We start from the raw sequence: 27029 nt of genomic DNA, 5'->3' as shown, positions 1-27029 counted from the left end.
TTATTTTAATAAGCAAAACAATAACATAAATATATATTTTCATTTAATAAATATTATCAAAGCAGATACAGACATTACAGTATACAAAGGCACTTTAGGTTTTGCTACAACCAGCTTTCAACAGATAAATAATTTAAGTATAACTCAATGGTTGAGTGAAATGTTTCTGTCATTTGACCTGTAAATTTTCAGTCAGGTATCATTTAAAATGTAACATTTTACAATAAGACATCTTCATTCATGCCTTTGGTTTCTACATATGGCTACCCATTTATCGGACATATGATATAACAATTCTAAACAAGGTATCTTTTGTAAAGCCAAAAGCATTTTTTTTAACTAATATGTAAACTCTACTTTGCTTTTAAATACACTTATACAAAGTATTCTTGAGACTGTGAGCCATTACATGAGTAACATAAGAGCAAAATGAGTTTCGTCTTGTGGCTTTTGTAACCCCTACTCCCAGAAAGAAAACAGTCACCACTGCATCTGTGCAAGATGTAGCCTATCCATCTATAAGAAGACCTAAACAAGTTGTTGTACTGGTATAGATAAAGGCTTGATCTCTGGGACCTGGTTCAGATCTTCTTCATAAGGCAACTGCCCAATATAAGTCCTTAGTCAACATTAGAACATAAAAGGTAATGTAACAACTACATCTATTCAACATTAGATCTGGAGTAAGGAGTTATTAAGACTAAGGGCTTCTGACCTTCTGGATAAGGACAGATTTTAAACCAGGTTGAAATCTTTGAGATTCTGTTTGACGATTGTGTCTTTCACAGCGGCAAAGATCAGACGGATGTTCTCTGTGTCAGTGGCGCAGGTGAAGTGGGAATAGAGGGCTTTCTCTTTGTCTTCATTTTGCTCGAGGTACATCTGAAGAATGAACTCCTGGGCGGCTTTTGAATCATTTTTGGGCCCTGCAAAATTGCACATGTTATTTGAATTTGAATGTTTATTACAGTTGAACTTACTTAAGTGATTAAAAATGTACAGAGCTGATGAACATTACTATATACACATGCTGTAAATTCACTATTGCAAATAATATATCTAAATATAAATGTACAAAGTTAGTATGCAATTAATATTAATAATACTTCTTGGGATTAAATAAGATGTAAACCATGAAAACGTTCATCTGTGAAAACAGTAATGTCATATGCATGTTTATTTTTTCAGTTGCTTTTATATTAAAGAGTTTTGGTTTAGACGTTTTATAAGTTCAAAAATATAACTGACAAAATGGTCTTGTTTTTGGATTGTGATACAGGTTCTTTGGAATTAGATAACATTCTTAAAATTCTACTTGGAAAATACCATATACATAAAGCAAAGTTTTTGTCAATTTTACCAAATGGTAGATGGTTTTCCACATGTTTTATGATTCTTTAATATTATTAAGAAACAATAGCAAAGCTGTTAAGACATCTCGGCTACTGGATTAGATGTATAACTGATGTGTTTTTGTTGTTGTTTTGATTGAAGTGATATTGCTATTAATTTCTATTGTTGTTTTACTGTATAATAATTGTAGTAAATAAATGATTTGTTGAATTTTGTTAAATAAACAATTTGTTAAATGGGTCATGCAACTTTGTCATATTTGAAGAAACTGTATTGGACATTGACATCAAGTGGTTGAACTTGTAATACAACAAAATCAAGAGACATACGATAGTGTTTTAAAGGGAGGGTTTTTAATGTATTACAAAACCATACTGTAACTTTAAGAGAAAAATACAACTTTTTGAAATTAAACTGCAAGTGGACCCACGCATTGATTCAATATGGTTTTTAAATACCTTTGAATGTATCTCCTGCTTTGATTTGTGCCAATAACTGACCTGTGAATTCTGGGAAGTAAGTGACCAGGTGAGAGTTAGGGATCTTCTCCTGCAAGATGTCGGTCTTATTGAGAAAGAGGATTACAGAAGACTCCTTGAACCAAGGATATGTGATGATGGTTTTAAACAAAGCTTTGCTCTCCTCCATACGATTCTGGAACGCAAGACAGAAACAAACAGGAAGACCTTTTTTGTCTAATCATCAATTTTTTATTCATATTTACTGATATCTTTTGATTAAATTTCAGTAGCACAAACATTGTTAAAACAAAGCATTGTGATACATTTCTTAAGCAATACCATGGCAACAAAAGAACTTATATTCAGAACAATGAGTTATATGTCGTCCTTTATAACAGTTAAGAGAATCTAACATGAGCTAGAATGGACTCGGGTCTCTCCTTGGCTATTCCGTCCAGCATTAATATAGACGTGAGGTCAGAAAACGTTTAGCTGATGACTGTATAAATGAAACCACTGACCTCATTGTCGCATTCAACCAAAACCTGATCATACTCGCTCAGGGCCACCAAAAAGATAATGGAGGTGACGTTCTCAAAGCAGTGGATCCACTTCCTGCGCTCTGACCTTTGACCTCCCACATCCACCATCCTGATGACATCCATAATAAACGTGATCAGCTGAACATGTCAAACTGACATCGATTGAGCAATCTTAATTTGTTAGTCATGACAAATCTGTACTGCGTCTTTAATTTGTGCGCTTAACATCCTTTTAACAGTTTGTCTTGTATTTATAGTAAATGGCTTAAAAATAGGAAATAAAAATCAGGACTAGTCTGCTAATACACATTAAATAAGCAATCAAAATCTATATCTAGAATATAGGACAAGGATCCAATTAAATAATATTTATTATTAAAAATTACATGACCGTTTAAAAACTTTACACATTTGATAAGCAAACACACATTTTGATATAGGCAAAAAAAAATCTACGTCAGCTAGAGGGCGCTGAACTTTAAAATGTAACTACAGATCGTAATAAGTTGCCTGCGCACACAACCTGTGGTATTGTTTTTTTTGAAGGAGGACAGGTTCACCTATATCCGGACCTGGAAATGGTCTTCATTACGTCAGAACTTAACAAGCGGGTTGGTTTGTGCCTCCTTTTTATGTTTGATTAAAACAATAAGACATCATATTTTTAATGGTCGCTAGAATTCTCACTTGAAGATGACATTCTCCAGATCGAATGGATACTCGATTATACCAGTGGTAGGAACTCTGACCCTCAGAATATCCTGCTCGGATGGGACGTACGCTTCTTCTGCAATCCGATCCAGGTCACACAGATAGCTGTGACAGGTCACATTATGGAAACAAATATTGTGGTAAAAGTATGGTCAGGGCAGACAGAACAGGTCACAAATACTATAATGACATCACAGTTAGAGAAAACCCACATCTAGTATCACTGCGGGGTTTCCACCTCACATCTACAGTACATGATCAAATGATACTGTACATTAAACATTACAATCAATCATCGAGTTTAAAATAATAAGACTGACTATTTGGCAGAGTCGGTCAGCTGATATTCTCGACGGCGGTCATAGCATTCCTGAATTCCAGCGTCGCTCCATAGACTACGGATGGCACTCACTTGGCTGTCATCCAAACGCATAATCTTGTCAATCTCCATTTCATTCACCATGTCACCATGACCCTGTAAACACAGCCAATCAGGATTAGGACATTGTTTGAGACCAATGAAAGTATAAGGTCAAGAACACGAGCGCAGAAAAAGATTATTGTCCTTATTCATTTTGTCAGGGTTTCAGATAATGTTCATTGGGCTGTTGTAACATAATTCCTTGATAATAATCATAAAATGCACTTATTTTTCAGAAACAGTCCAAACCGTCCTCTCACCGTACCCTGGCAAATTTATAATAATAATCGTTATAATAATGATTTATCATTTGAGCTGTTCGGTACAATTTTGTGGAAAATGTCAGTCTGACATCATTTGTCTTACGTCAAGTACATCGAGTAAAATGAGATTCAATGTTTCGGATGGAGTAGGCACCAAAAGTTACAGATTGGACCTCTAAAAATTATGAAATATACATTTATTTATATTTATTTTATATGTTTCATAGCATCATAAAACAATGGTTAAATACGCTAATTGTTTAGTTCATACAAAAATATTAAGGGACCATATTTACTTGTTTTTTATGTTGGGACTGTATTGCAGCTCACAGTTAATACTCCAGTTGAAAAGGTTTTCAGTATGTTTTAACCTTAAATTTAGTGGATATGTGATTTATCTTTCTTGACCTGACCCTTTGCAGATGGAAAAGCTTTCTTGTGTCGAGAGCTTCACATGTTAACTTCATTTTGTGTGTGTATGTATATCTGTGTTACCTTATTCTCTGCATTAGCATAGGCAATACTGAGCGTTTCCATCGCCCTGCACATGGCCTGCATGGCAAAGATAATGTTCTGATGGACCAGTTTAATGAAATCCTTCTTATCTTCATCGGTGTAACCAGTCCCGTGAATTATTCTCATCTGTTTGATGAAAGTGCTCTTTCCACTTTCACCTGTGCCTAAAAATGAAGAAAAATGCTGTTGTTAACATGATAATTCGGATGTATTTTTAAAGAGCCTTGTACTTGTCATTGATATGTAAACGTTGTAAATAAATAACCATTAAAACAATAACACTAGAGTTATGCCTTTTTTTGTTCTCAGGATGCACACCAGTGTTAAGACAAACTGCTATAAAATCTTAATTTAACTGCCTAGTCCTGGTTAAATCTAAGCCGAATCCCTGTCTGAGAAACTGTCCCATATACTGTATTTAAAATATCAACCAACCTGGTCTTCACATTTTTGGTATTGGTATCACCCATATAAAAAAAAAAACATCTTGGTTGGTTCACTAAAACAGCAATGGGTTTCAATGGAGAGCATTGGAGACCTTGCCTCTCAGATGTTTCTTCTGAGAAAATGTCTTTCTCACTTGTGTCTCCAAAAGGGCTTCCCAAAAATAATCATTCTGCCATAATTTACTCAACCTCAAGCTCTTCCAAACCTGCATAAATGTCTTTGTTCTAATGAACTCAAAGAAAGATATTTGGATGAATGATAGCAACTGACAATTCTTCCAAATATCTTTCTTTGTGCCCGACCAAACAAAGAAATGTCTCCAGGGTTGGAACCACTGGTGGGTAAGTAATTCACAACATCATTTTCATTTTTGGGTGAGTATATCCCTTTTAAAAGTCAATATCAATGAATTCCCATCTTTTTAGATATGCTACAGTACAAATAATAAATCTGCCCTACTAGGCATTTTCTCTTTTGTTTTCGATTTCTCCAGAAGAGTTTAAAGCCAACTATCCAAAGCTTTTAGAGACATGTCAAAGGGCATAAAAAATACCAAAGATCTCCTTTAAATCTTTGAAGCTATAGCAGCACTGTCTCTGTTTCCACGAAAATGGCCCAATCTAGTGAAAATCTACCATTAAAATCATGTATGAGGACATCGATTTATTTGATTAAGTAATTGAACTACTTCTCATTCTTTGACTTTGATGACTTTGAGGGTGGACAATGGTCCACTTTTCCAATGAAGGCCTTTATTTTTCCTCAGAGATGAACAAAAGGTAAATCTGCTAAGTGTTTGGCTAATGTAACGTCAAGACAGAAACCATTATGTCTGAATGTGGGCCAAGCCAGAGTTGTGTTTATATACTCCAGCTGCTTTTGCTTTAGTATGGACAGCTCTGCAAGATGTAAATGAAGTGTGACGTGCTATTTTTTAAATTATTTTACACTGGTTTGAATCTGTCGTAAGTATTTATAAAAATGTCATTTTACAGATGCGACGATTACGTTATTCATATCACTAAATGAGATTTGCAACTGAATGTTCTGAATTCTTTTCAAAACTAAATGAAATGTTGGTACTAAAAGGAGGTAAATACGTGCTAGAGATTGTCTGTAGCTAAATGCTAACAAAAAACAATTGTATACCTGAGGAAAATAATAGATAATGTGGAAACTGCAGCAATTTCACCCGACGACCAAACATGTAAATCACAGAAACAGTGTGTGTGTGTGGGGGGGGGTCTCAGTAAGTTTTGTTTAAAGTGCGATGTGGCAGAATGTCTTTCTTGCCCCTGTCAGTAAACAGACCCTGAGTGGTTATAAGAGTTTTGTTACGGTTCTCTCGCACAGAGAGCAGATACGATCGTTCAGACTCATTTATTATATCGGGAGTTTCATGCAGCCCGTTCATCCTTTATAACACTAGATTATATTGGTTAATAACTTTTTCCTTCGCTTTGTGTTTTTTTATAATTAATTATAACCATAATTAAAAAACAAAAGGCAACAGTAACTTTTTTTTAAATCTTGTTTTTTATATTTATGACTTTGTCTCAAAGACATCAGCATCAGCCATAAAGGAACAGTTCACCAAATAATGAAAATTCCGTGATCATTAATACACCCTCAGATTGTTCCAAACCTGTATACATTCATTTGTTCTGCTGAACAAAACGGAAGATATTTTGAAGAATGTCAGTAACCAAACAGATCTCATCCCCCGTTTACTGCCACAGTAGTATGGAAGATACTATGGAAGCCATTCATTTTTTTATCAGATCTACCAATTGGTAGGCTATTACTTTTATTTGTGCTGGTCATAACAATAGTTAAATGAACTGCTAAAAAAACCTTGTGGGATTTGGGTGGGGCTGAGAGGCCCCTGCTGAAACTTTGAATGGCTCGAGTCCTAACAATTGTGATCTCACTCCAAGCCTATGATAAACCCTGCTTCTATATGTGTTCATTTGAAACCCAAAACAATCTCTCATTCCCTATCTTCTCCTCTTCAAGCTTAAAATGAATGTCTTCAGCAGTCCAAAACATTAATATTGTAGAGTGGATGAGATAAGATGTGTGCTTTCTACTGTACGTAAGTTCATTGGTCTATGTTGCTTCAACACTTTTAAAGTCTCTTTAACAGATATATTAGTGCTGTGTAATGGTACACAGTATTGAGTAATGATGAAAGCAAGCACACTGCAGTTATTATATAACGTTCTGAATTATTCAATTCAATAAATCATAATCATATTTATTTAGTATTTTTGTAAAATATTATAAAAAAAAACTGGTTATTTTAAAATGTAACTTATATGGGGAGGTGGACGACATTGACCTTTAATTTTTCAATAACTTAAACAATTTATTTTATAGAAAATATTATTTTTATGACTGATGCGGAAAAATATGCAAACAAGCACAAGAAAAAAGAATAAACTCATAAATTCTTTAACGAACTACTACATAATAGATATTTGGCAAAGGAACAAGCCTACTGTGCTAATAAAAAATGAATAGCTTGAATGCACTGTAAGTTGCTTTGGATAAAAGCGTCTGCCAAACGCATAAGTGTCAGTTGAGTGTTTTTTTATTTATTTATGGCTGGTAACCTTAATTCTCCTGTCAGCAGCAAAATGTTTTTTTTATCTTGCTTATGTATCTTCTTTGGAAAGGAAAATCTTTCTTGGGGACCGATGTCTACGCAACAATTGTCCTCTTTGCATGAATTAGCATTCTTTGAATGTCCTGGTGACACTACAATCATTTACGCAAATGAAAAGAACTAGATTTGAATAAGTCCACACAAGAAACCTCGAGTCCTTCCAGATTGTTGGTCTAATTCAGATTTTTTCAGATTTATTTGAGATCCCTTGAAATACATTTGACATGATGTGACACAAAGTTTATTTCAGTATAATCAGAAAGATTCTTATCAACCAAACATTGTAATTCTTAGAGAGAACATTCTTATGTTCTTAGAGAGCGTACCTTGAGTTCAGTAACTGACTAACATTCTTTGCTGAAACCTTCTTTTATTTAAAAAGCTAAATATTTTATTATTAAATTTTGAATTAAAATGGAGCTCTTGCTAAGTGACAGATATTTTTAAACTATAAATAGGAGTCTAATTGGACAAAACAATTAGCAAATGATCTTAATTATTTTATTGATCTCACTTGACTAATTTTCATTTTTTAATCTAGTTAATCTCAAAATAATATTGTACAGTGTTTTATTTCGACCACAGATTTACACTTACTGAATTGCCCACAGTCCCATATTTCCATCAAAATGATCTTTTTTTATGTATATATTTTTAAGAACTTTTTTATGTACTATCACGCAGCACACAACAAGTACACTTTTTGAATACCAAACCTTAAAAATGGGTAATTGTATTATACCGGTCACACCCAAAAAGTACGAAACTTCACAGACACACAGCTCAATGCAAATCTTTTGTTTTACATATCATATTGGTGTTCTTTAAAAGCAATTATTTTTTTACCTTTACGTTTGGTTAGTCCCTAGGGTCAAGCACTTAATGTGGACAGTGTGATAATGAACCTACTGGGAGTCTGATTCCGCTCACACTCTCTTGCACAGTTGTGTGTATAAACAATGCTATATAGACACTGTGTGTAGTCTGAATCAAGATGTGGTTCTTTTTTGCCTTTGCTCTATATTAAAGTAAGTCTGCATGCGTCTTACACACACCCTCTGTATACTGAAGGTTGGAGAAAGAAGGAGCTGCTGTTTTGGAAAGTTTGTTTATACAATAGTTCACTGTGGGCTCTGCTTTGCATGCTTTTGCATAGCAAGGACAGAGATGGTGGCCATGTGGTACTGATGTACAGAACTGTCATGACAGCTGAACCACATACACGGAGTATGTAATGGTTCTTTAAACAAATTCTGCCAGACTTTAATCTTTAATGCCTTAAGGCATAGCTCTATAGATTAGATACAAAAATAACATAATAAACGCAAGTCCAGCTCTCTCTCTCTCTCTCTCTCTCTCTCTCTCTCTTTCTTTGCATTGTTATGATCTATGCGGCATAATACATTCTCGGTGCACATACTTAAATAAATGTCTTACCCAGCAGCAGCAGCTTCATCTCTTTGCGTGAGTTGCTCTTGTCCTTCCTCAGCTGCTTCTCAATCTCCTGGTTTATCCTCAGCCGCTCCTTCTCCTCCGCCGACATGCAACATCCAGCCATGATTCCCTGGCAAAGCTCTGTCCCTGCTCAAAAGAACACTATTTTCAGCACACTAGTAAAGCTCTGGTGATTTATTATCTGCTCCTTTGGTCCACACTGCAATAGGAGAGGTCATGAATGGGCTCCTCCTTTAAAAGTCCACAGTACATAATAACCAGCAATTGAACAGAAGTAAGGAATGGATAAAGTACAACGCCAGCAGTTGTATTGCGTTAACAGCTTGGTTGGGAGGTGAAAATCCACTGAGAGGGAACACAAACGCGCTGTAGGGAAAGCTGCATAACGCGCTTAGAGGTTTGTGAGAGAGAACTGACTTCTGCTCTACGTCCCGGCACCTGTCAATCACATCAGGGTGGGGCATCCTACTCTTGCACCGCACCCATTACCCGTCCTAGACCAATCCACAACCGCGCCTTATTGTTATGAACCTTATAGAAACACAGGAAGATAAAAGTGGAATAAATAATGGAACATAAAAATTTCCAAAATACTGAAATGTGGCAGCTGAATTTTTTTTTACATTTATATGAAATCTGCTAAAATAAAGAAATAATATATTTATTGTGAAATAATCAGTTTTATTGTTGTCCTGTATCAATGGAAAAATTAATGGATTAATCAAATGTATATGTCTTAAATCCATTGACCACATGGTTGTTCAGAAACATTTAACATTTTTATTTTCATTGTTGTTTTATTCCTATTAAAATCCAAATGCAACATAACAAAATAATATATATGTATGTTTGGAATTAATTTATTTCATTGATGCAATCTAAAGTGGACTAAAAGCGATTCAGTTTGGACACTGAGAGGCATAATCCAATAACAGATGACGTGATATAATTTCTGTTCAGTCATGGATTACATTTAAATGTAAAATGACCTTACATAAGACAACCATGTTGTAATATGAGTGTATTTGACGTAGATGCTAGAGTTTTGCAAGAAAGTATAGACTGAGGATTGTGCCTGATTTTTAGAAAACGTTCTTTTAGTATAGCACGTTCATATTTTCTCTTGAATACTAAAAGGTTGAACAATAATGGACCCAAAGAGAAGACCCAGGAAGATCGAGATTTAGGCAAAACGTGTTCTTTTTCTGCCTGTATTCAAAACAAACGAGGAGGTATTTGCAACTGCTTTCCAAGTTAAAAATGAGGGACGATCAGAATAAGGAGAGAGTCTGGATTATGACATGTTATTTCCATGCCTTAAAAGCAACACATTCTAGGTAAGATCGAAAGCTGGTGAACTTCTGTAGGTTTAAAGTCAATCACACGCATTTTCTACAGAAGAAAGCGAATAGAGAGATAAACCCCAAATTTCTTTGAATGCTTTTTAAAAGTTGAAACGTTTAAATTGTATAAAAACATCCTGCCTGCCCTCAATCTGTATCTTTCTACACCTTTTCAATATTTTATATTTTTCCCTGATGCCCGGATATAATGCTTGGATTCTTCAACTTAATGACCACCCTATTTTACTTGAAGGGATATTTGGAAATTAAAATTCTGTCAAGGACAATTTAAATTCTGTCATCATATATTCACATTCGAGTTGTTCCAAATCTGTTCATTTTTTTTGTTCTGATGAACACAGAGAAAGATATTTGGAAGAATGCTTATAACAGTTCTGGGACACCATTGACTACCATAGAAGGAAAAGTACAATGAGTGCCCCAGAACATTCTTCAAAACGTCTTTTTTTGTGTTCAACAGAGCAAAAAAAGATAAAGTATTTTGTTCCTACTATGGTAGTCAATGGGGGTCAAAATCTATCTGTTATAAGCATTCTTCCAAATATCTTTCTCTGTGTTCATCAAAACAAAGAAATGTATACAGATTTGGTACAACCTGAAGGTGAGTGAATGATGACAGAGTTTTCATTTTTAGATGAGGTATTCCTTTAAACATGATTTTGTCACTGTTCCTTTAAGAATTTATGTAAATAACACGTGTTGTAGGCCAGCCCGAATAGTTCTTTCTCGAATTTCTATTTAGTTTTTTGAAATATGATTTAAACTTTACATAACATTGAAAATAGCTTTCCCCAGTCATACATTTCTTTCCTTGAATAAGTAAGTTTATGACTAAATAAATAAATAGTGTTTGTTTAAAAAAGCAAGAAATAATTCCCCCCCAAATGTCCTTTACAGTAAAAACAACATAAATGGATGATAGTGGTAGCAGGCCTGTGTTAATTTCAAGCTTGCGCTTCAGTTTCACAATTTTAACGTTCATTCGTTTTAAATTCGACTAGATTATATTTAGAAGTCAATGTTTTATCGTTCAGCAGCCGAAAAGCGCTCGGAAAGCGACCGCAACGATATCGTTTCTCTCCATCCAGTATATGTTTTGAACTCCAGCCGTTAGATGGCGCTGCGCTCAGAGGCACACGTGCAGTTTCACGCGCAGAGTAAGACGCGTCTGCTCCTGTTCAAACCGCCGCGGTTTGTTTTGATCTGCTGATTGTTCAGTGATCTCATCACCATCAGTCTCTAGAGTGGAAACCACGACAACAACACTAACAAACTGGTAACCAGCCTTTAACACATGACAGAAAAAGCTATAAATCGAGATTTAAAACGTTTTGACGAAGCCATTCTTATGCTCGTTACTACAGTTCTTCATGCCAAAATAAATAAAAAATCTTATGGAGATTTGTTTTGCTCGTCTGTAACCCAAAATTTCGTAAGCAGCTGGATCTGAAGAATAGGTGAGTATGTTTGAATGCGAAAATGCTTTACATGTCAGTACAGACAGGTTCTCTCAATTAGCTGATGTGACAAATATATACAGAAAAAACGTTATTTTAATGATATGTCTATTGCATGGGTTTGACCACAGTGGTGATCGTTCATAAATCACCTCTTTTGAAAACGTCAGGACATAATTTATAAATCCAGACTTATGTTTTTCCATTATTCATCTCAATTTAGGTTGCATAATGCTTGATTTAGCACATATCCGCCGCAGAGGGGCTCAAGACTTTGAAGGCTACTATGATCACATCTGCGCCTCTCAGGGGTCAGCTCCCTGCCGCGTTGTGAAAACTGGCCTGTCCCGGGGGATGTTGGACTTTCATGCTGATCACATCAGTTTAGCAGATTGGGCACCCATCCTGTCTGCTCTCTCCATCAATAAAGACCTGCAGCATGTGTCCATCAGAAGCTGCCATCTCACCAACCTAGTAGCCCAAAGTTTGTTAACAGAAACTCACTGTAGTAGGGAAATGTATGCGTTTTTGGTGATATTTATTTGATGCAGCATATTTTTGCCCTTCAGGTTCCTACAGAGCCCGTAGTGGCAAGAAGACCCCTGCAATTCATTCAAAGAATATGACACTACAGTTGTGTAAAGCTGTGCAAAAGTGTCTGTGTGGGTCAAGCGGCCTAAAAACTTTACAGCTACATGGTCTACCATTGCGAGAGAGGGATCTTACAGCTCTCACAAAGGTAGAGGAAAATATTCATCTTCTGCCTCTTTTTGGCCCATGATGAATGATTCTCATTTAGTTCACCCAAAAAAAACAATTCGGTCATCATTTGCCGAACAACGGCTGTAATGACAGTATTTACACTGCTGTTTCATTGTTAATTAAATGTTGATTCAATCTTTTTGCACATGGACTATCTTTTGGCACAAATAACATCCTAAAATGAAATGTTTTGTAGGGTTTAGCTAAGAGCGTGTCACTGGAGCATCTCTCTTTAGCACACTGCCCAATTGCAGATGCAGGTTTGGAAGGTCAGTGTAACAATTTAAACTTTATGCTTGGTATGCTAGTGAATATGACACTGCCATTTGGACAGATTGCGTTAAAATCGATCACAGAAGTATTTTACCTTATTGCTCATGTATTATTACTTGGGTCTTTGTATATGTTAAGACATTTTAAATGTGTATTATCTGTAGTGTATTAATGGGTTAGTGTCATATATTTTTAGTACTGTCACTTTAATATTGTTTCTGTGTTTTTTTTTCATCCAGTCATCTGTCAGAGTGTAAAGTACTCCTCAACCATCAAGACTGTGGATTTCACTTCCTGTAATATTACATGGCAGGGGGCGGAGCACATGGCAAACATTATAAAGGTCAAACAAATGTGATTTGTCAAAAAACATTTCTCATGCAAGATAAATTCACTTGAGTTCCTAGGGACCTGTTTAAAGGCATATTCCACCCAAAAATAATTTACAAATCCTCAAGCTGTTCCAAACCTTTATACATTTCTTTGTTCTTATGAACATAAAGATGATATTTGGAAAAATGTTAGCAACTGGCATTTCTGGGACATCTACTTTAGTAGAAAAAAACATATAGTTAATTGTTTTGTTCTGTTGAACACAAAATTAAGTCTTAAAGTCTTAATTAAATAATTTTTCCTACTATGGTGATCAATAATTCATAATATAATATCAGTTGCTAACATTTTTCCAAATAAATGTATTCGTGTTCAACAGAATAAAGAAATGTATACAGGTTTAGAAAAACTTGGGGTTGCAGCGATTCATTAAAAAAACAAATTTGGGGGTGAAGTATCCCTTTAAAATGAGAAATATGGAATTTCCATATTGTCTGAGGTTTTTTATAGAAACAAAAATATTTTATATTTATAATGCTGTTCTAAAATAACAACAAGCTTTTGGTTTGGTTCCCTTTTGCTGTGCCCTTGCAGAAATATGTTTCAACTTATTTTTCATCTGTCAATAAGATTCCCCCGAAATTCCAAATAATAAGAAAATACTGCTCGTTTTTTAGCAGCAAATTTCCGATGCTAAATTCATCACAAACTCATGTTTTTTGTTGTTGTTGTTTAGAACCAGGCAATGAGGCGGCATAGCACGGCGTGGGTGGAGACTTTGCGCTACAGAAGGGCGGAGTTTGAGGCCATGAATGGTCTGCGCAGAGTTACTCTCAATGACAACATATTGATCGGGGACAAAGGAGTGACAGCACTTGGTCGTGAGCTTACAGAGGACCTGTGGGTCAAAGGTTTGAGATGTTACTCCTCAAAGCAAACGTATCGTATACTAAACCAGTAAGCACCTAAAAACTTGCATTTTCACATGTAGCGGTGGACCTTCAGCGCTGTGGGATCTCAAACGTTGCAGCTCGCGTTTTAGAGCAAATGCTTCAGTCAAACAGCACTCTGTGTGTGCTAGACATCAGGAGAAACCCACTGATCGGTAATTCATCCATCTATTACACAAACATTTTCAGAATAAAGTTAGAACTGCATATCAAATTCCCTTTGTCCTTTATAGATAATAATCTGGTAAAGGCCATCATCAAAAAAGTTCTTATGAACAACACCAAAAGTCAAGACTCACAGGTGTGGAAACACATTCATTTCTGTATGCTTTGTATATTGCAGCACCAGTTATTGGACCTGATTAAATTATACAAAAATGTTGAATTACACACTTAATCTTCCATTCTTTCCCGTGTATTTTCAATATTTCAGTTTCTTTGGCTGAAACCACCCTCCTCTAAAGATTCGCCCGATCAATCACGCCAGTCAAGGAGAAAAAACGCTGGAAAAGCTACATATAGAATCGGTATTTAAATTCTAGTCTGCTTAAAGGGACAGTTCACCAAAAAATAAAAATTCTGTCATTATTTACTCACCCTCGACTTGTTCCAAATTCGGTAAAATTTTTCTTGTTTTGATTAACACAGAGAAAAATATTTGAAAGAATGTTTGTAACCAAACGATTCTTGGCCACCATTGACTACGATAGAAGGAAAAAATTACAAGGGTAGTCAAAAGTGCCCCAGAACTGTTTAGTTTTCTACATTTTTAAAAATATCTTCTTTTGTGTTCAACAGAACAAAGAAGTTTATAAAGCATTTTTTTCTACTATGTCAGTCAATGGTGCCCCAGAACTGTCAGTTGCTAACATTCTACCAAATATCTTTCTTTGTGTTCCTCAAAACAGAGAAATTTATTCAGATTTGGAACAACGTGAGGGTGCGTAAATGAAGACAGAATTGTTCCTTTAAACCTGGTTTCATCCGTTAAGGAATTTAGTATGTTAATAGAGTGTTAACGTACTGTCACTCTTTACAGGATCACGTCGATCCTCATTTAACTCTGGCTGGAGGCCTCGTCCAGGATCTGTCGGGTACATCCCATGGCGCACTGCGGCACGGGCCGGCTTACAGAGGTAAGCACAGATGCACTACAGAAATCGGCTTTAACAACACCAGTTTGTAAAATATCTAATGAATGAGCGTGTCTGTTTATCGACCTAGAGGTGCATCACAGACCGAGGAGATGGCAGATCAGAGTTTTCAAGTAAAAACTGTTTTCTTTACATATTTCTTTATGGTGTTAATGATATAGGATGCTGTCAGGAATTAAGACAGTTGAAGATGTCATTACGGTTTTCTTTATCAGAACGCCACATCTGTGCGGGTAACCGTGGAGACGGAGTCCGAGTCGGAGGATGCGTACAGTGTACCTGTGGGGAGTCCTCATGAGAAGATCACAAGCTGCCAGTTTAAACGATTACAAACAGAAAACAACCGATTACAGGTACTGCAGACACAGCCTGTGAAATTGTTGTCTGTAGGTATTTACGTTTATGTACATTTATAAAGGTTACATCGATATTTAGTGTGTACAGTGTGCACTAAAAATCTAGGAATCTATTGTTTTATAAATTAAATGTATGGCACTTTAAATTATATATTATTTTATGATTTTTCGGTATAAAAATAGGCCAAGACATATTTTAAGGTGTGGCTGAGTTGTTCAAATATATTAGGGGTTTCTGTATATTTAAAGGATGAGGCTGTGCATTTCTGTTTCTCACCTACAGGTGGAGCTAGAAGAGTTTCGGCTCAGGCTCGCAGAGGAAAGGAACGCCAGGCTGAAAGCCAACTCTCGTCTGGTGGAGGTACAAGTCTTAATTTGTAAAACGAATAGTACCTTTACAAAAGATTAATTATTATGTGACCTGTTGGTAATGTGTTTCTGGTCTGTAGCTGGAACTGGAGAACGAGCGTTTGCGCAGTGTGAATGTCTCTCTGTCTGAAGCCCATCTCAGCACCTCTGTTCTTGATGATGAACGTGTGCTGGAGAGCATCGAGTCATCTTTCCACAAATTCCACGCATTCCTGGACCTACTGAAAGATGCCGGGTCTGTCTGATTTGTTCAAATATTTAACATCCAATGTTTTACCCTACAATAACATATGGGTGTTGTCCTTCGGAAACCTTGTACTTCCTTCTGAAACCTTGCATATTTCGAGATTTATGACTTTTTGCCATAAATCAGTAGTCACCTTTTATGTTCCTTCAAAATGTTTGTTGCAAATATCTAACCAATAAATAGTGTTAAAAAGTGCTTGTCAACTTTGACAACACAGTATTTAATCATTTAAAAAGTATAAAGATTTTTTTACGTTTCCTGAAAAAGCGAATTTAACATACAAGGTTTTAGACGGACAGTGACAATATTAAAGGGATAGTTCACACAAAATAATTTTTTGTCATTTTTTATACACCCACATGACGTTTTATGACATCCTTGCGTCTTCGGAACACAAATAAAGATATTTTTGATGACATCCGAGAGCTTTCCAGGCCTCCTCATAGACAGCATGGTAATTCTCTCTGTCAAGGTCCAGAAAAGTACTTAAGACATAATTGAAATAGTCCAACTGATCACAGTGGTTCAATTGAATTTTAATGAAGCGAAGAGACTACCTTATGTGCGCAAAAGAAACCAAAATAATGACTTCATCAACTTCAAATCAACAGACTTTTTCTTCCCTGACAGTCTACGACGCGCGTTCGTCCGAATACCACTCATGCGCAACCACTAGAGGTGCACTATCTCTTTAAATAACAGGTTTGCTGGTGGAATAGTGTCTTTACATGTTTTTCCTGTACATTGAAAGTGAACTGGGACAGACACTTTTGAGGTCCAAAAATGACAAAAAAGCACCATAAAACATGTTCCAAATTATTTCTGTTAGGTTGGGGCAGTTTGCATCTATAGCTGGAATTGACCAATCAGACTTTGGATTACTTGGGAATCCTCAGCTTTCTTCAACAGAGAGAAGGGGCCAAGGGGACCAGGCAAGGGAGGAGGGGAGGAGGGAGAGTAAAGCAGTAAGTAGAAATACGAGAGATCAATTCAATAACATGTTGATTCATTATTCCTATTCTTATTTATCTTGCTGCTGTACCACACAGGCGATGGACATCCCTGAACCCGTATCTGGGACTCCGTCAGGACCTCCTCCTATTAATGTAGATGTTTCTCAAACACAGCCACCACAAGAAGTGCCCTCGATTCCGGTCAGCGTGCGTCGTGCCTCTCCCGTCCTGCAGGAGGCGCTTGACTTTGACACACACCACTCGAACCCTCACAGGGCCAGCGGAGGCTCTCGATCGGGGAGTTCAGTCAGCAGTGCCAGTATTCAGTCTAAAAGCATAAGGTCCAACAGGTCAAATGGGTCTGAGAGGAGAGTGTTCTCAGCTGTTGGTTCAAGAGCATCTAGTCTATCGCAGCTGGCTTCAGGCAGACAAAGTGATTCAGGGAGCCAGAAAAGCTCTACTGGATTGGTTGGGTTTTAACCAGATCAGATTCATATGTCCTGGTTCACGTAATTTTTAGATGTGTTTTGGTGTTTGGTTGCAGTCGTTGCCTTTTTTACCTGTTTGTTATAAGAGACATTATAAGACTGGTGTCTAAAGAACATGACCTGTTATTTTGTTAGATTAGATTGGCGTTTGAAAGTTGGCTGACTACCTTGCAACCACAGACAAAGTACAGGATGGGTCATCTCTGTGTTACTCGCTTTGTCCACACAGTTTTTTTAGTAATGTTGTTTGAGTTTTATAGTCCGGTGCTTCATAACACTGTCCCGACACACCACAGGACTCCACATGTTGGATTTATTGAACTGATGATGCGGTTGTGTTAGAAACGGCAGACCTCTCAAAAGTGAAAGGGACTGTTTCAGGACTGGAGATGATTGACCATGAAGTTTGTTTTGTAGTGTTTGACACTAAAGTTATTACTTTTTTTAATTATAACTGTAATTTTATAAGTTTAAGATAATTTATGTGATTTTTTTAAGTGTGTAAAAATAATAGAATCAAATTGAAATTTGCTGTCTGAGACTTTAGACTTTAAATAATATTTTCTTGAAAATAAACTCACTTTGTACTTTGTGTTACAGTGACTGGGTTAATGGTGTCTTTATTTTGCTTTTGCTTGTTTGTTGTGGAAAGTTGACCCTGACTTTTTTGTATACATTTCTGACGTTATTTACTTGCTTTTAAAATGTGATTAGATATTCATATGCCTTAAGAGACATTTAACTATATGGAAATTAATTGCCGTATTTAATTACGGATGTAAATATATACCAATATATTAAAGTACTAAATTACGTTATTATTAATTATTGAAGTTTGACTATGAAAGTTTGCTATTTCTTAATCCACAAAGGAGTTTGATTAGTAAATGTTTTACCAAGTTATGTTTTGACACTTTCCAAAGTCATTAAAAGCAAATTCAGTCATTTATTGCTTGAGAAAAACATTTGACTGTTATATAATTATGTACTAAACATAGAAAATATAAGATACTTAAATAATGGACTTTTATTTTGAAATAATTTAGTTTGCAATTTTATCCCCAGAGAATACTCAGGTACATCAGCATTTGGACATCTGTCATTCATCTTCTGCATTCCGCATATAAAATATAGTATATTACATATTAAATATCTACTTTAGGAAGATAAAGGCAACATATATAATGTATTTTAAGAAGCTGACAAGTTGATTTACTGCGTTTTGACACCTTTAATCATAATTGCAGCTGTTCACAAAGTTCAAAACACAGACATACCACGTGACAGTGGCTCGTGGAGTCGCCCGTCCAATCAGCGCACTCGACACTGACTCGAGCGACTCTCCTCCGAGCGGAAAATCATGCTCGCGGCAGGTAAGAGTTCTGCATCAAAACAACATACATGCACAACCTCAGCACACATGTGTGTAGCTGACAGCTCATGTGTTTGGGTTTACATGTCGAGCATGAAGAAACGGGATTATATTGAAATGCATTGACACTGTGCGGTCAGCAGTGATGTGTTCCTGCCGCTAGCACTGTTAGCTTGTTGTTACTAAATGAGCTTCATAAAAAACAGACAGATCTCTTTGTTTAGTTTAACAGTCACAGAAATATATGCAACAACGCTGTTGTGTTGTATTTTATCAGGCTAAAGTTAACGTCAAACTGTTTTGTTGGAACCCCGCTAAACAACTTACAATGAATGACACAATGAATGTACGTTAGCTCAGTAGAGGAGGATGCGGAGTTTGCTGGTGTGCATTTACTGTAATATTTGTACAATAATCCCTTTTAGACAAAGAATGAACTATGAGTGCTAAGAAATAGTGCTAGGAGTGTAAAAGTAAATATATACTTAATGTGTTTTCTGATGTATATTGCACATCAACAGATGCTGTTGTGAGTGAATGATCCATAGTATATAAGAAACATGGTAAGTCTTTAATTCTTTATGTTTGCATTAAGTTGACCATATGTAATTCATAAACTGAGACTGAGGTATATGACCCACTTACATTTAGGTGTTTTGCAGATACTTTTATTCAATGTGACTGACAAGAGGGAGTAAACAACAAAGCGTGTAATCTTAAGGGAATACTTCAACCAAAAATGAAAATTCTGTCTTCATTTAATCACCTTCTAGTTGTTCCAAGTCTGTATAAACTTCTTTGTTCTGATGAACATAGAGAACGATATTTGGAAGAATGCTTGTAACCAGACAGATTTTGCCCCGCATAGACTCCCATAATAGGAAAAAATACAATGGCAGTCAATAGTGCCCCAGAACTGTTTGCTGTCCTACATTCTTCAAAATGTCTTCTTTTGTGTTCAACAGAACAAAAATGAAAAGATAAAGTAATGTGGGGGTCAATGGGGGGCAACATTTGTTTGGTTACAAGTATTCTTCCAAATGTTTTTCTCTGTGTTCATCAGAAAAAAATGTTTTATACAGATTTGGAACACCTTGAAGGTGAGTGAAGGATGACAGAATTTTCGGGTGGAGTATCCCTTTAACGGAAGGACAAATAATACAGTATTTATGGATGCATAGATCCAATATTTAGTATAAAAATTGGTCTGACACTGGCCAAATTTTCAGATACATTTTTTACTCTTGTTGAAAGGTTCTTATTATTAATTAATGTTGTGTAAATATATAATATATAATAAAATATATAAATATCTTAAGTGGAAATCTTAAGACCAAAATACATTTACCCAATCATAGCATTCAGTCCACTGTTACTAAATAATAGAATAAAACACAACTGTAAATCACTGCAGTACAAAATAGTCTTGGTTGCTACACGTATATGTTTAGCTGCAGAATTTACGCATTTATAAACATGCAGAGAATATACTTTAGCCAACTTTTTACTGCAGCCTGATTTATGGATGTGTGCCACAGCAATTGAAACTCAGAAAATGTGATGTGCAGTGTTGACGTTTGTCCTCCCGTCCGTCACAGATCCGGATCGCGGCTCTCAATGCGGCGTCTCAGGCTGCGGATGAGCATGAAGGTGCCTTTAAAAGCACTAAACCAAGTCAAACCAAGGAAGCCCAGGTGAGTCAGAGCCTGTCACAAAAATGTCATGAGCTGTTTGATTTCATTAGCAACCTTATTCTTTTTCTGAATTCCATTCAGTTTGTTTATGCCAGTGTAGGACAAAACAGGTTTTGTGTAACAAGTGCTAACATTGGTTGTTTTTTAACAGCTAAAAATTTTTGTGATAATGTTGTTTATGAACCCAAAATTAAACATTTTCGCAATGCTCTTTATTTTCTTCTGTTTTGCAGGAGGCAGAAGCATTTGCACTGTATCATAAAGCTCTTGACCTGCAGAAACATGACAAGTTTGAAGAGTCTGCCAAAGCTTACCATGAGCTCCTCAAGACCCCTCTGCTCAAGGAGGTGATCATTCATGTGTCTTCTCTGTTTTATACACTGAGCTTCTATTGTTAATGGTTCATGGAGCAGTTCCCCCCAAAATTAAAGTTTTATGATGTTCTCTATGCTTGCTTGGAACACATAAGATGAATCTTTGAAAAATGTCCTGGGAATTGTTTTATATATAATATTACTGTACATTTACACACTTACAAAAAAATGATAGCTTTATGTCACAATGACAAAAAAGTAGGGATGTAACAATTTATTCAGCTCACTATGCGATAAGATTCACGATCCATTTTTTACGATTCTTTTTTACAAAATTAGAAAATTTGAAATGATCAAGTTCCCTTTTATACTGAAATACTGCACATTTCATTGTAAAATAAAAATATGTTTATGTCAGATAACAAAATAAATTGCAGTGGCAAATTTCGAATCAAATAAAAAATGAATAATATAAAAGACTCTTTAATATAAACAAACAAAGATTTTTTTCTGTACTTATCCTAATGGCTGGAATACACTACAAGACTTTAGCTCAGATTTTTGCCCTGAATTTCAGTCTGGAGTTGTTGCTGAACGTCTGCACCAGTCTGCAGATTTTATCATTTATTGTTTTCTATGTAAACGTTCAAAAACTGTGCAGGTGTAAGATGTCTAGTTTTTTTTAATCTGTTCAGATTTTAAAACTCTGTAGTGTATTAATTTTTTTTTAAATATCAGCATATCCACGCTTTCAAGTTAGCGGTTAACACAGTGGCCCCTGCTTTTCAAAACATGTATTGTGATTCATTCAACATCTCAAGCGACTTAAATCGTCACATAATATAATCGCTCATGGTTCAACTGGCTCATGGTGAATCGTTACACTATTACAAAAAAGTACTGTAAAAATAAAGTGGTCTATAGGAGCACTATTTGTCTAGATTTGTCAAGTCTGTTGCTTAGACTTATTCCTTGAAGATTCTCCTGTCAGTTGTAGCTCTGTACAAACTGTGTTGAGTATGACATTCCTGATATGTTGCGAGAAAGTTTTCTTTGTTTTTAATTTGAATCTTTCTTTTCTTGAAATTTAACAGGCAGTGGCATCTGAAGATGAGAAAGTTGGACTCAAGCATCCTGGGCTGATGTTGAAATATTCCACCTATAAAAACTTGGCTAGCCTTGCGGTGCTCAAAGATGACATCGACACTGCAATGGATTTCTATGTGCAGGTAAAACACATGCAGTCAACTTCTGTACAACAACAATCAGAACTTCTTCAACCTAAAGAAACTTGACCTTGCAAGTTGCGACAAACTATCTTGTGTTATTTGACAACTTCATAGTGGAAGAAAAGGAAGTCTGAAAAATGCATTGTGGAGTGAGATCATAGTTCCTTGAAGAGATATTAAATCAAAAAGACTGTTTGTAATTTTGAACAGACACACTCTATATAAAATAAAATACAAATTGTGTAGTTTACAAACGGGAATACAATTCCTAGATGCCAAAGACGGTTTCAAAGTGACAACATAAACAAACACTTTGCGCTTGCGCGCAGTCCTGGGCTGCCCTTAACTTCTAGTACACATTCACAAACATTTATTTCTAATAACAGTCGAAAGAGACCAAGAAGAACCGTCTAAACTTGCCTCTCCAATATTTTGAATTAAGACTGCGATACCCGGCTCAACCGCTACATGTCAGTGTACCATACAGTTGGGTTAAAACAACAGAACCCATTCAGCAAATTGTTTATTAAATAAAACGACAATACAACAACATAATTTTTTTTTTATTGTGTACAGAGATTGTACAATAAAAAATAATAAAAAATAATATTAACATAAACATAAATTAGATTAAATATTAATAGTTATATTATTAGACACTAGCCAAACACAGACCGGAAGTTAACTGCATTCCCGGCACGCACGTCCGATGAAATGGTTTATAGTGTTTCTGAACCTTACCATAGTAAATATTAAAGTTTACTACAGTATTCATTACACTTCAAAACAGTACTAATCTTTATTTTTTATATATAACAGAATACTGTAGTGTACATTAACAAAGCCTAGTACTATAAAATTATAAAAGACACTGCCGTTTACTACAGTTTATCATAGTAAATACTAGTAAACTAAACTTTGTATGTGGAGACAAATGAGAAATTTCACCAAAAACAAAGTGTTTTCCTATTTCTAGTTATTCGTTTTAGATATAGGATATCAAATTGGTAAATGTTTCACTTTAACTCAAGAAAACTTACATACAGAAGTGAAACCTGACAAACCTGTCCATATTGATCATTGTCAAGGTTTATAAAAGAGCTATTGTAGTCCAAGTATGCCCTGCATTGTGTTTTCAGTGTAACTGCTGATGGTGAATGTGTATGTTTGTCTTGCAGGCTGTCATGCTGGACTCCACAGATGTGAATATGTGGTATAAAATGGGAAGGCTGGCATTGAAAAAGGCGAGTATGTCATTGGCCCGTCATGCTTTTGAGGTGGGCTTACGCTGTAACCCAGACCACTGGCCCTGTCTGGACAGCCTGATCACAGTCCTCTACGCCCTCAGTGACTACAGCTGTGAGTCTAAAAACAGCAACATTAAACCATGATCCACTTACATTCATTGACATTCTCTACTTACTTTTCAATGCACAATCCAGTCAGTGTCATGCCCATCTGCTTTTCCTGCAGGTTGTCTTTATTACATCTGTAAGGCTCTAGAGAAAGATGCGGGTTTCAGTAAGGGACACGTGCTGAAAGAGAAGATCTTTGAGGAGCAGCCCTGCCTCAGACGAGACTCTATGAAGATGTTCTCTAAACTGTATGCACCTTGATCTCGTTAAGCGTTCCTTTATGCTGATCTAGGGATGGGTGCGTAACTCTTCTGTTTGTGTTTTTTGGTTGCAGTGAAGTGTCAGCGCAGTATGTTGATGTAGATGAGGAGGAGGCTCACAGTATCGTAGAGGATGCGCTGGAGCTCAGGAGACAGAGACAGTCTAAACTGACACGACACCCAGTGACTGATCTGCAACTGGTTGAGCCGATCAAATACTTCACGTGAGTTCATGAGTACTACACTACCGTTAAGTTTAGGGTCACTTTCTCATCCTTTATTAATATTCTGTTATGTTTGCATGTATTATTTCCTATTAACAAGCTAGAATACTCTACCAACACACAGTAAACAGCTAATGGATCATAACAGTGCGTAGCAACCAGATCCGTCACCCTAGTGACGAGCTACAACCCATCAAGTATTAAGATTAGCATTATGCTAACACATGCTAAAACCATGTTAAAACATGTTGATGAAAGGTCAATCATGTTAGCATTGTGCTAGCGTCATGTTAATGAATGTTAAATCATGTTAGAATTATGTTAACACACTCTAGCATCATGTTCAATTATGTTATCATCATGTTATTCTATGTTTAAACTTGTAAGCTAGTTAATACATTTGTTGGCTTTCAGTTTTAACAAAGATTTGTCCCTCACGTGACAGATGGAAGAGTGTGGGTGAGAGTTTCCTTGCCATGTACAAACACCAGAATGCTTGCCTGGTCCCACGGCCCGACTTTGGCCGCAGAATCGACCTGTCAATGTACCGTGACCCAGACTGCCTCCTCCAGATGCCCTCCAGCACACCTGCGGCCATAGTCGTTGTTTCTTCGGATCCCCCTCAGCCCCCAGTGACGGTCGCTCTGCCTCAAGCACCCTCTGCACCACCTCCTGCTCCTACCAGCCTAAGCTCCAGTCTCCCCCCACCAACTGATACCTCCGTTCAGCCAGAAGCACAGCCCAGCGCTCCTGAAGGGGAACCACAAAACCAGAATGTAATTGAGGTGACCACCACTACCACAGTCACTGTTTCTGCCACCAACGCAATTGAGGATGCTGCTGTTGCCATGGTTACTTCTGCCGGTCAGTCTGAATGCACACAAAAATGCATGCACCCATACTAACGTGCTTACTAAGATTCAGAGCTCCACAAACATTTTTTAAGTCGTTGGTCACATGATTTTTTGTTTTTGCTTAACACTTGAATCTATTAGATCCTGACCCTATAGACCTTAACAATGCCTAGCAGCAAATGGAGCACCCTTAGTGAGCAGCTAAAACCTAAATCATGTTAGCATTATGCTAAATCATGTTAGCATTATGCTAAATCATGTTAGCATTATGCTAAATCATGTTAGCATTATGCTAAATCATGTTAGCATTATGTTACATCATCCTAGCATCTTGTTAAACCATGTTAACGAATGTTAAATCAGTTTAGCATTGACAACAAATGCAAATCATGTTAGCATTATGCTAACACATTCTAGCATCATTTAAAACGGCACCCAGACTTTTCCCAGCGTCATATAAAGTCACACTATGACACTAATATCACTGGTGTTCACCTCACAGCTCTGGACGCCGCATTGAGTGATAAAGCGAGAAAAGGCACCAAGAGAAAACGTGTTGTGGAGGAAAATGTAGAAACTGCAAAGAGACGCTCGGCACGTGTCCGTAATACCAAATGCAAGAAAGAAGAGAGGATCGACTTCCAAGAACTTCTGCTCAAATTCCTCCCATCCAGGTGTCTTTTTAAGTTCACTTATTCTAACACTTGATATGTCAAGGTTTTGTCTGTAAAAAGCAATAGTTTTGTTACATTGGATTGGGAACTGAATTAAAGACTTATTGGTCCAAAGTCTCTTTTGTGTTTTATTTATTAATTTGGTCATTATTTCCAGGCTAAAAAAGTTTGAAGACGATGAGGATAGTCTCAGTAACATGGACACTCAGTGTGATGCCAAACCTGATTCCCAGCTGAACCGTGGATTCGGCTCCAACTCTGAGTATTTAGTCTCTATAGAGTCGGGTACAGCAACAGTTTTTCTCTCTCTTTTTTCTTTTTCTTTGAATTCTTCCCATTTTAAATATTTTGGCTGTTTGATCCTCAGAGCGAAAGGAGGTGAATGCGTTCTTGCTGGCAAACATGCAAAACGGCGGCATCCTGGAGCTGATGATCCGTTATCTGAAGGCAGTGGGCCAGAAATTTCTAGAAGAGTGGCCTGCAGGACTCAGTGGAGTGGTGCTGGATATATTCAACTGCTGGAGGAAACACAGCGCTGGGCTGCCCAATCCTCTGCTCAGGGACTGCAGCAACCAGCACATAAAGGTACGAGGAGAGAGAGATGCATGAAAAGCAATTGCTTGCGATGTTGGGCAGATAGCATCTTGATGTCTCAGATGACACAATCATAAGCTCCTCACTGACTGTCTGATATAAAATTGCAAGCAAAATGTCGATAGCTGTCGAACGTTCCTGTATCTCCAGTGGTAGACTATTATCAACAGCAGGCTCATGGATTTTATCATCAGAGAACATATGCACAAAATATTAATCGTATTTATAATTTACGAGCATTGGGTCACAGAACTGTGTGTTTTTCGTGAAATCTGTATTTGTCTGAAAGTGTTTGTGTTTGTGAAACAGGAAATGATGCGGATGTGTTTGTGCTGTCTGGAGCTGCAGCTGGAGCAGAAGTCCTTGATGAAAGGCAAAATAAGTAAGAACCTGTCATTCAAACTTCCTCCTGGCTTTCAATTGCAGATTTTTTTCGCAAATTACAAAATTAAACCTCAAACAAATGCGTTTACGTCTGTAGTGTCTCAAAGAAAGAGCGCGTCTGGTTCAGGAAGAGATTGTGGGGATGCTGATGCTGAGGCTCGCTTTCAGGCTGACTTGTTTCTTCTGACCATGGCATCTTCTCAGAGAGATCTGTTTGAAAACGACTGGATCTCTTTTGTCGTCAGAGTTCACTGGCTTAAAGCACGACACATCGCCTTACAGGTCAAAAATGTCTGTGTTAAAGCAACCATCGGAACGTTGTATATTTTTGCAGTGAAGGGAACATGCGGATGTTTATGTGCTGTTGTAGGGTGACATGGAGGAGGCGCTCGAGTGTTACGACATGTGTGTCGGTTTGCTAAGGGGGCAGAGCAGCGAGATCACCATCCAGTTGCCCAACCTCAGCGTGGACGCTGCCATCTCTGTAGAGGAGGTACGGTGCAGAGGCCATTAGGACAGAATTACAATTCAG

At 36.8% G+C, this 27029-nt stretch overlaps 3 protein-coding genes across 7 annotated transcripts in view; 2 read left to right on the top strand and 1 right to left on the bottom strand.

Annotated features, from left to right (window-relative positions):
* Window positions 1–26: 26 nt before the first annotated feature.
* Window positions 27–9516, bottom strand: gna14a (guanine nucleotide binding protein (G protein), alpha 14a). Its single transcript, XM_056773155.1, has 7 exons — window positions 8820–9516; window positions 4247–4431; window positions 3388–3542; window positions 3044–3172; window positions 2336–2465; window positions 1854–2007; window positions 27–926 (listed from the first exon to the last, which is right to left on the bottom strand). Exons 1-7 carry the CDS (start codon window positions 8938–8940, stop codon window positions 736–738), a joined length of 1065 nt encoding a protein of 354 aa, XP_056629133.1. The 5' UTR covers window positions 8941–9516; the 3' UTR covers window positions 27–735.
* A 1848-nt stretch (window positions 9517–11364) lies between these two features.
* cep78 (centrosomal protein 78) lies at window positions 11365–18146 on the top strand. 3 transcript variants are annotated; one of them, XM_056773208.1, is made up of 17 exons: window positions 11365–11477; window positions 11566–11658; window positions 11882–12142; window positions 12228–12397; window positions 12617–12689; window positions 12933–13036; window positions 13763–13937; window positions 14018–14131; window positions 14210–14277; window positions 14410–14503; window positions 15016–15112; window positions 15201–15243; window positions 15346–15483; window positions 15770–15847; window positions 15936–16090; window positions 16932–17067; window positions 17152–18146. In XM_056773208.1, exons 3-17 carry the CDS (start codon window positions 11890–11892, stop codon window positions 17533–17535), a joined length of 2082 nt encoding a protein of 693 aa, XP_056629186.1. In that variant the 5' UTR covers window positions 11365–11477; window positions 11566–11658; window positions 11882–11889; the 3' UTR covers window positions 17536–18146. The 3 variants fall into 3 exon arrangements, with proteins under 3 accessions (XP_056629186.1, XP_056629187.1, XP_056629185.1); XM_056773209.1 differs by having other exon boundaries at window positions 11385–11477; window positions 11642–11658; XM_056773207.1 differs by having other exon boundaries at window positions 11386–11658.
* Window positions 18147–18839: 693 nt separating this feature from the next.
* Window positions 18840–27029, top strand: part of cabin1 (calcineurin binding protein 1) — a 71261-nt gene continuing 63071 nt past the window's right edge. For all 3 annotated transcript variants that reach the window (XM_056772448.1, XM_056772447.1, XM_056772446.1), the window contains exons 1-15: window positions 18840–18916; window positions 19437–19478; window positions 20514–20609; window positions 20843–20956; window positions 22018–22152; window positions 23331–23511; window positions 23626–23755; window positions 23842–23991; window positions 24437–24855; window positions 25348–25519; window positions 25677–25804; window positions 25887–26104; window positions 26423–26495; window positions 26595–26779; window positions 26868–26990. In XM_056772448.1, coding sequence (XP_056628426.1) covers window positions 19476–19478; window positions 20514–20609; window positions 20843–20956; window positions 22018–22152; window positions 23331–23511; window positions 23626–23755; window positions 23842–23991; window positions 24437–24855; window positions 25348–25519; window positions 25677–25804; window positions 25887–26104; window positions 26423–26495; window positions 26595–26779; window positions 26868–26990 — 2127 coding nt within the window. In that variant the 5' untranslated portion in view covers window positions 18840–18916; window positions 19437–19475. The remainder of the gene's footprint in view (window positions 18917–19436; window positions 19479–20513; window positions 20610–20842; window positions 20957–22017; window positions 22153–23330; window positions 23512–23625; window positions 23756–23841; window positions 23992–24436; window positions 24856–25347; window positions 25520–25676; window positions 25805–25886; window positions 26105–26422; window positions 26496–26594; window positions 26780–26867; window positions 26991–27029) is intronic.

The sequence above is a fragment of the Triplophysa dalaica genome, chromosome 18 (assembly GCF_015846415.1).
Source record: "Triplophysa dalaica isolate WHDGS20190420 chromosome 18, ASM1584641v1, whole genome shotgun sequence".
Taxonomy (NCBI): domain Eukaryota; kingdom Metazoa; phylum Chordata; class Actinopteri; order Cypriniformes; family Nemacheilidae; genus Triplophysa; species Triplophysa dalaica.
The sequence above is the reverse complement of the archived record's forward strand: the minus strand, read 5'-3'. Positions and strand labels throughout refer to the sequence as shown.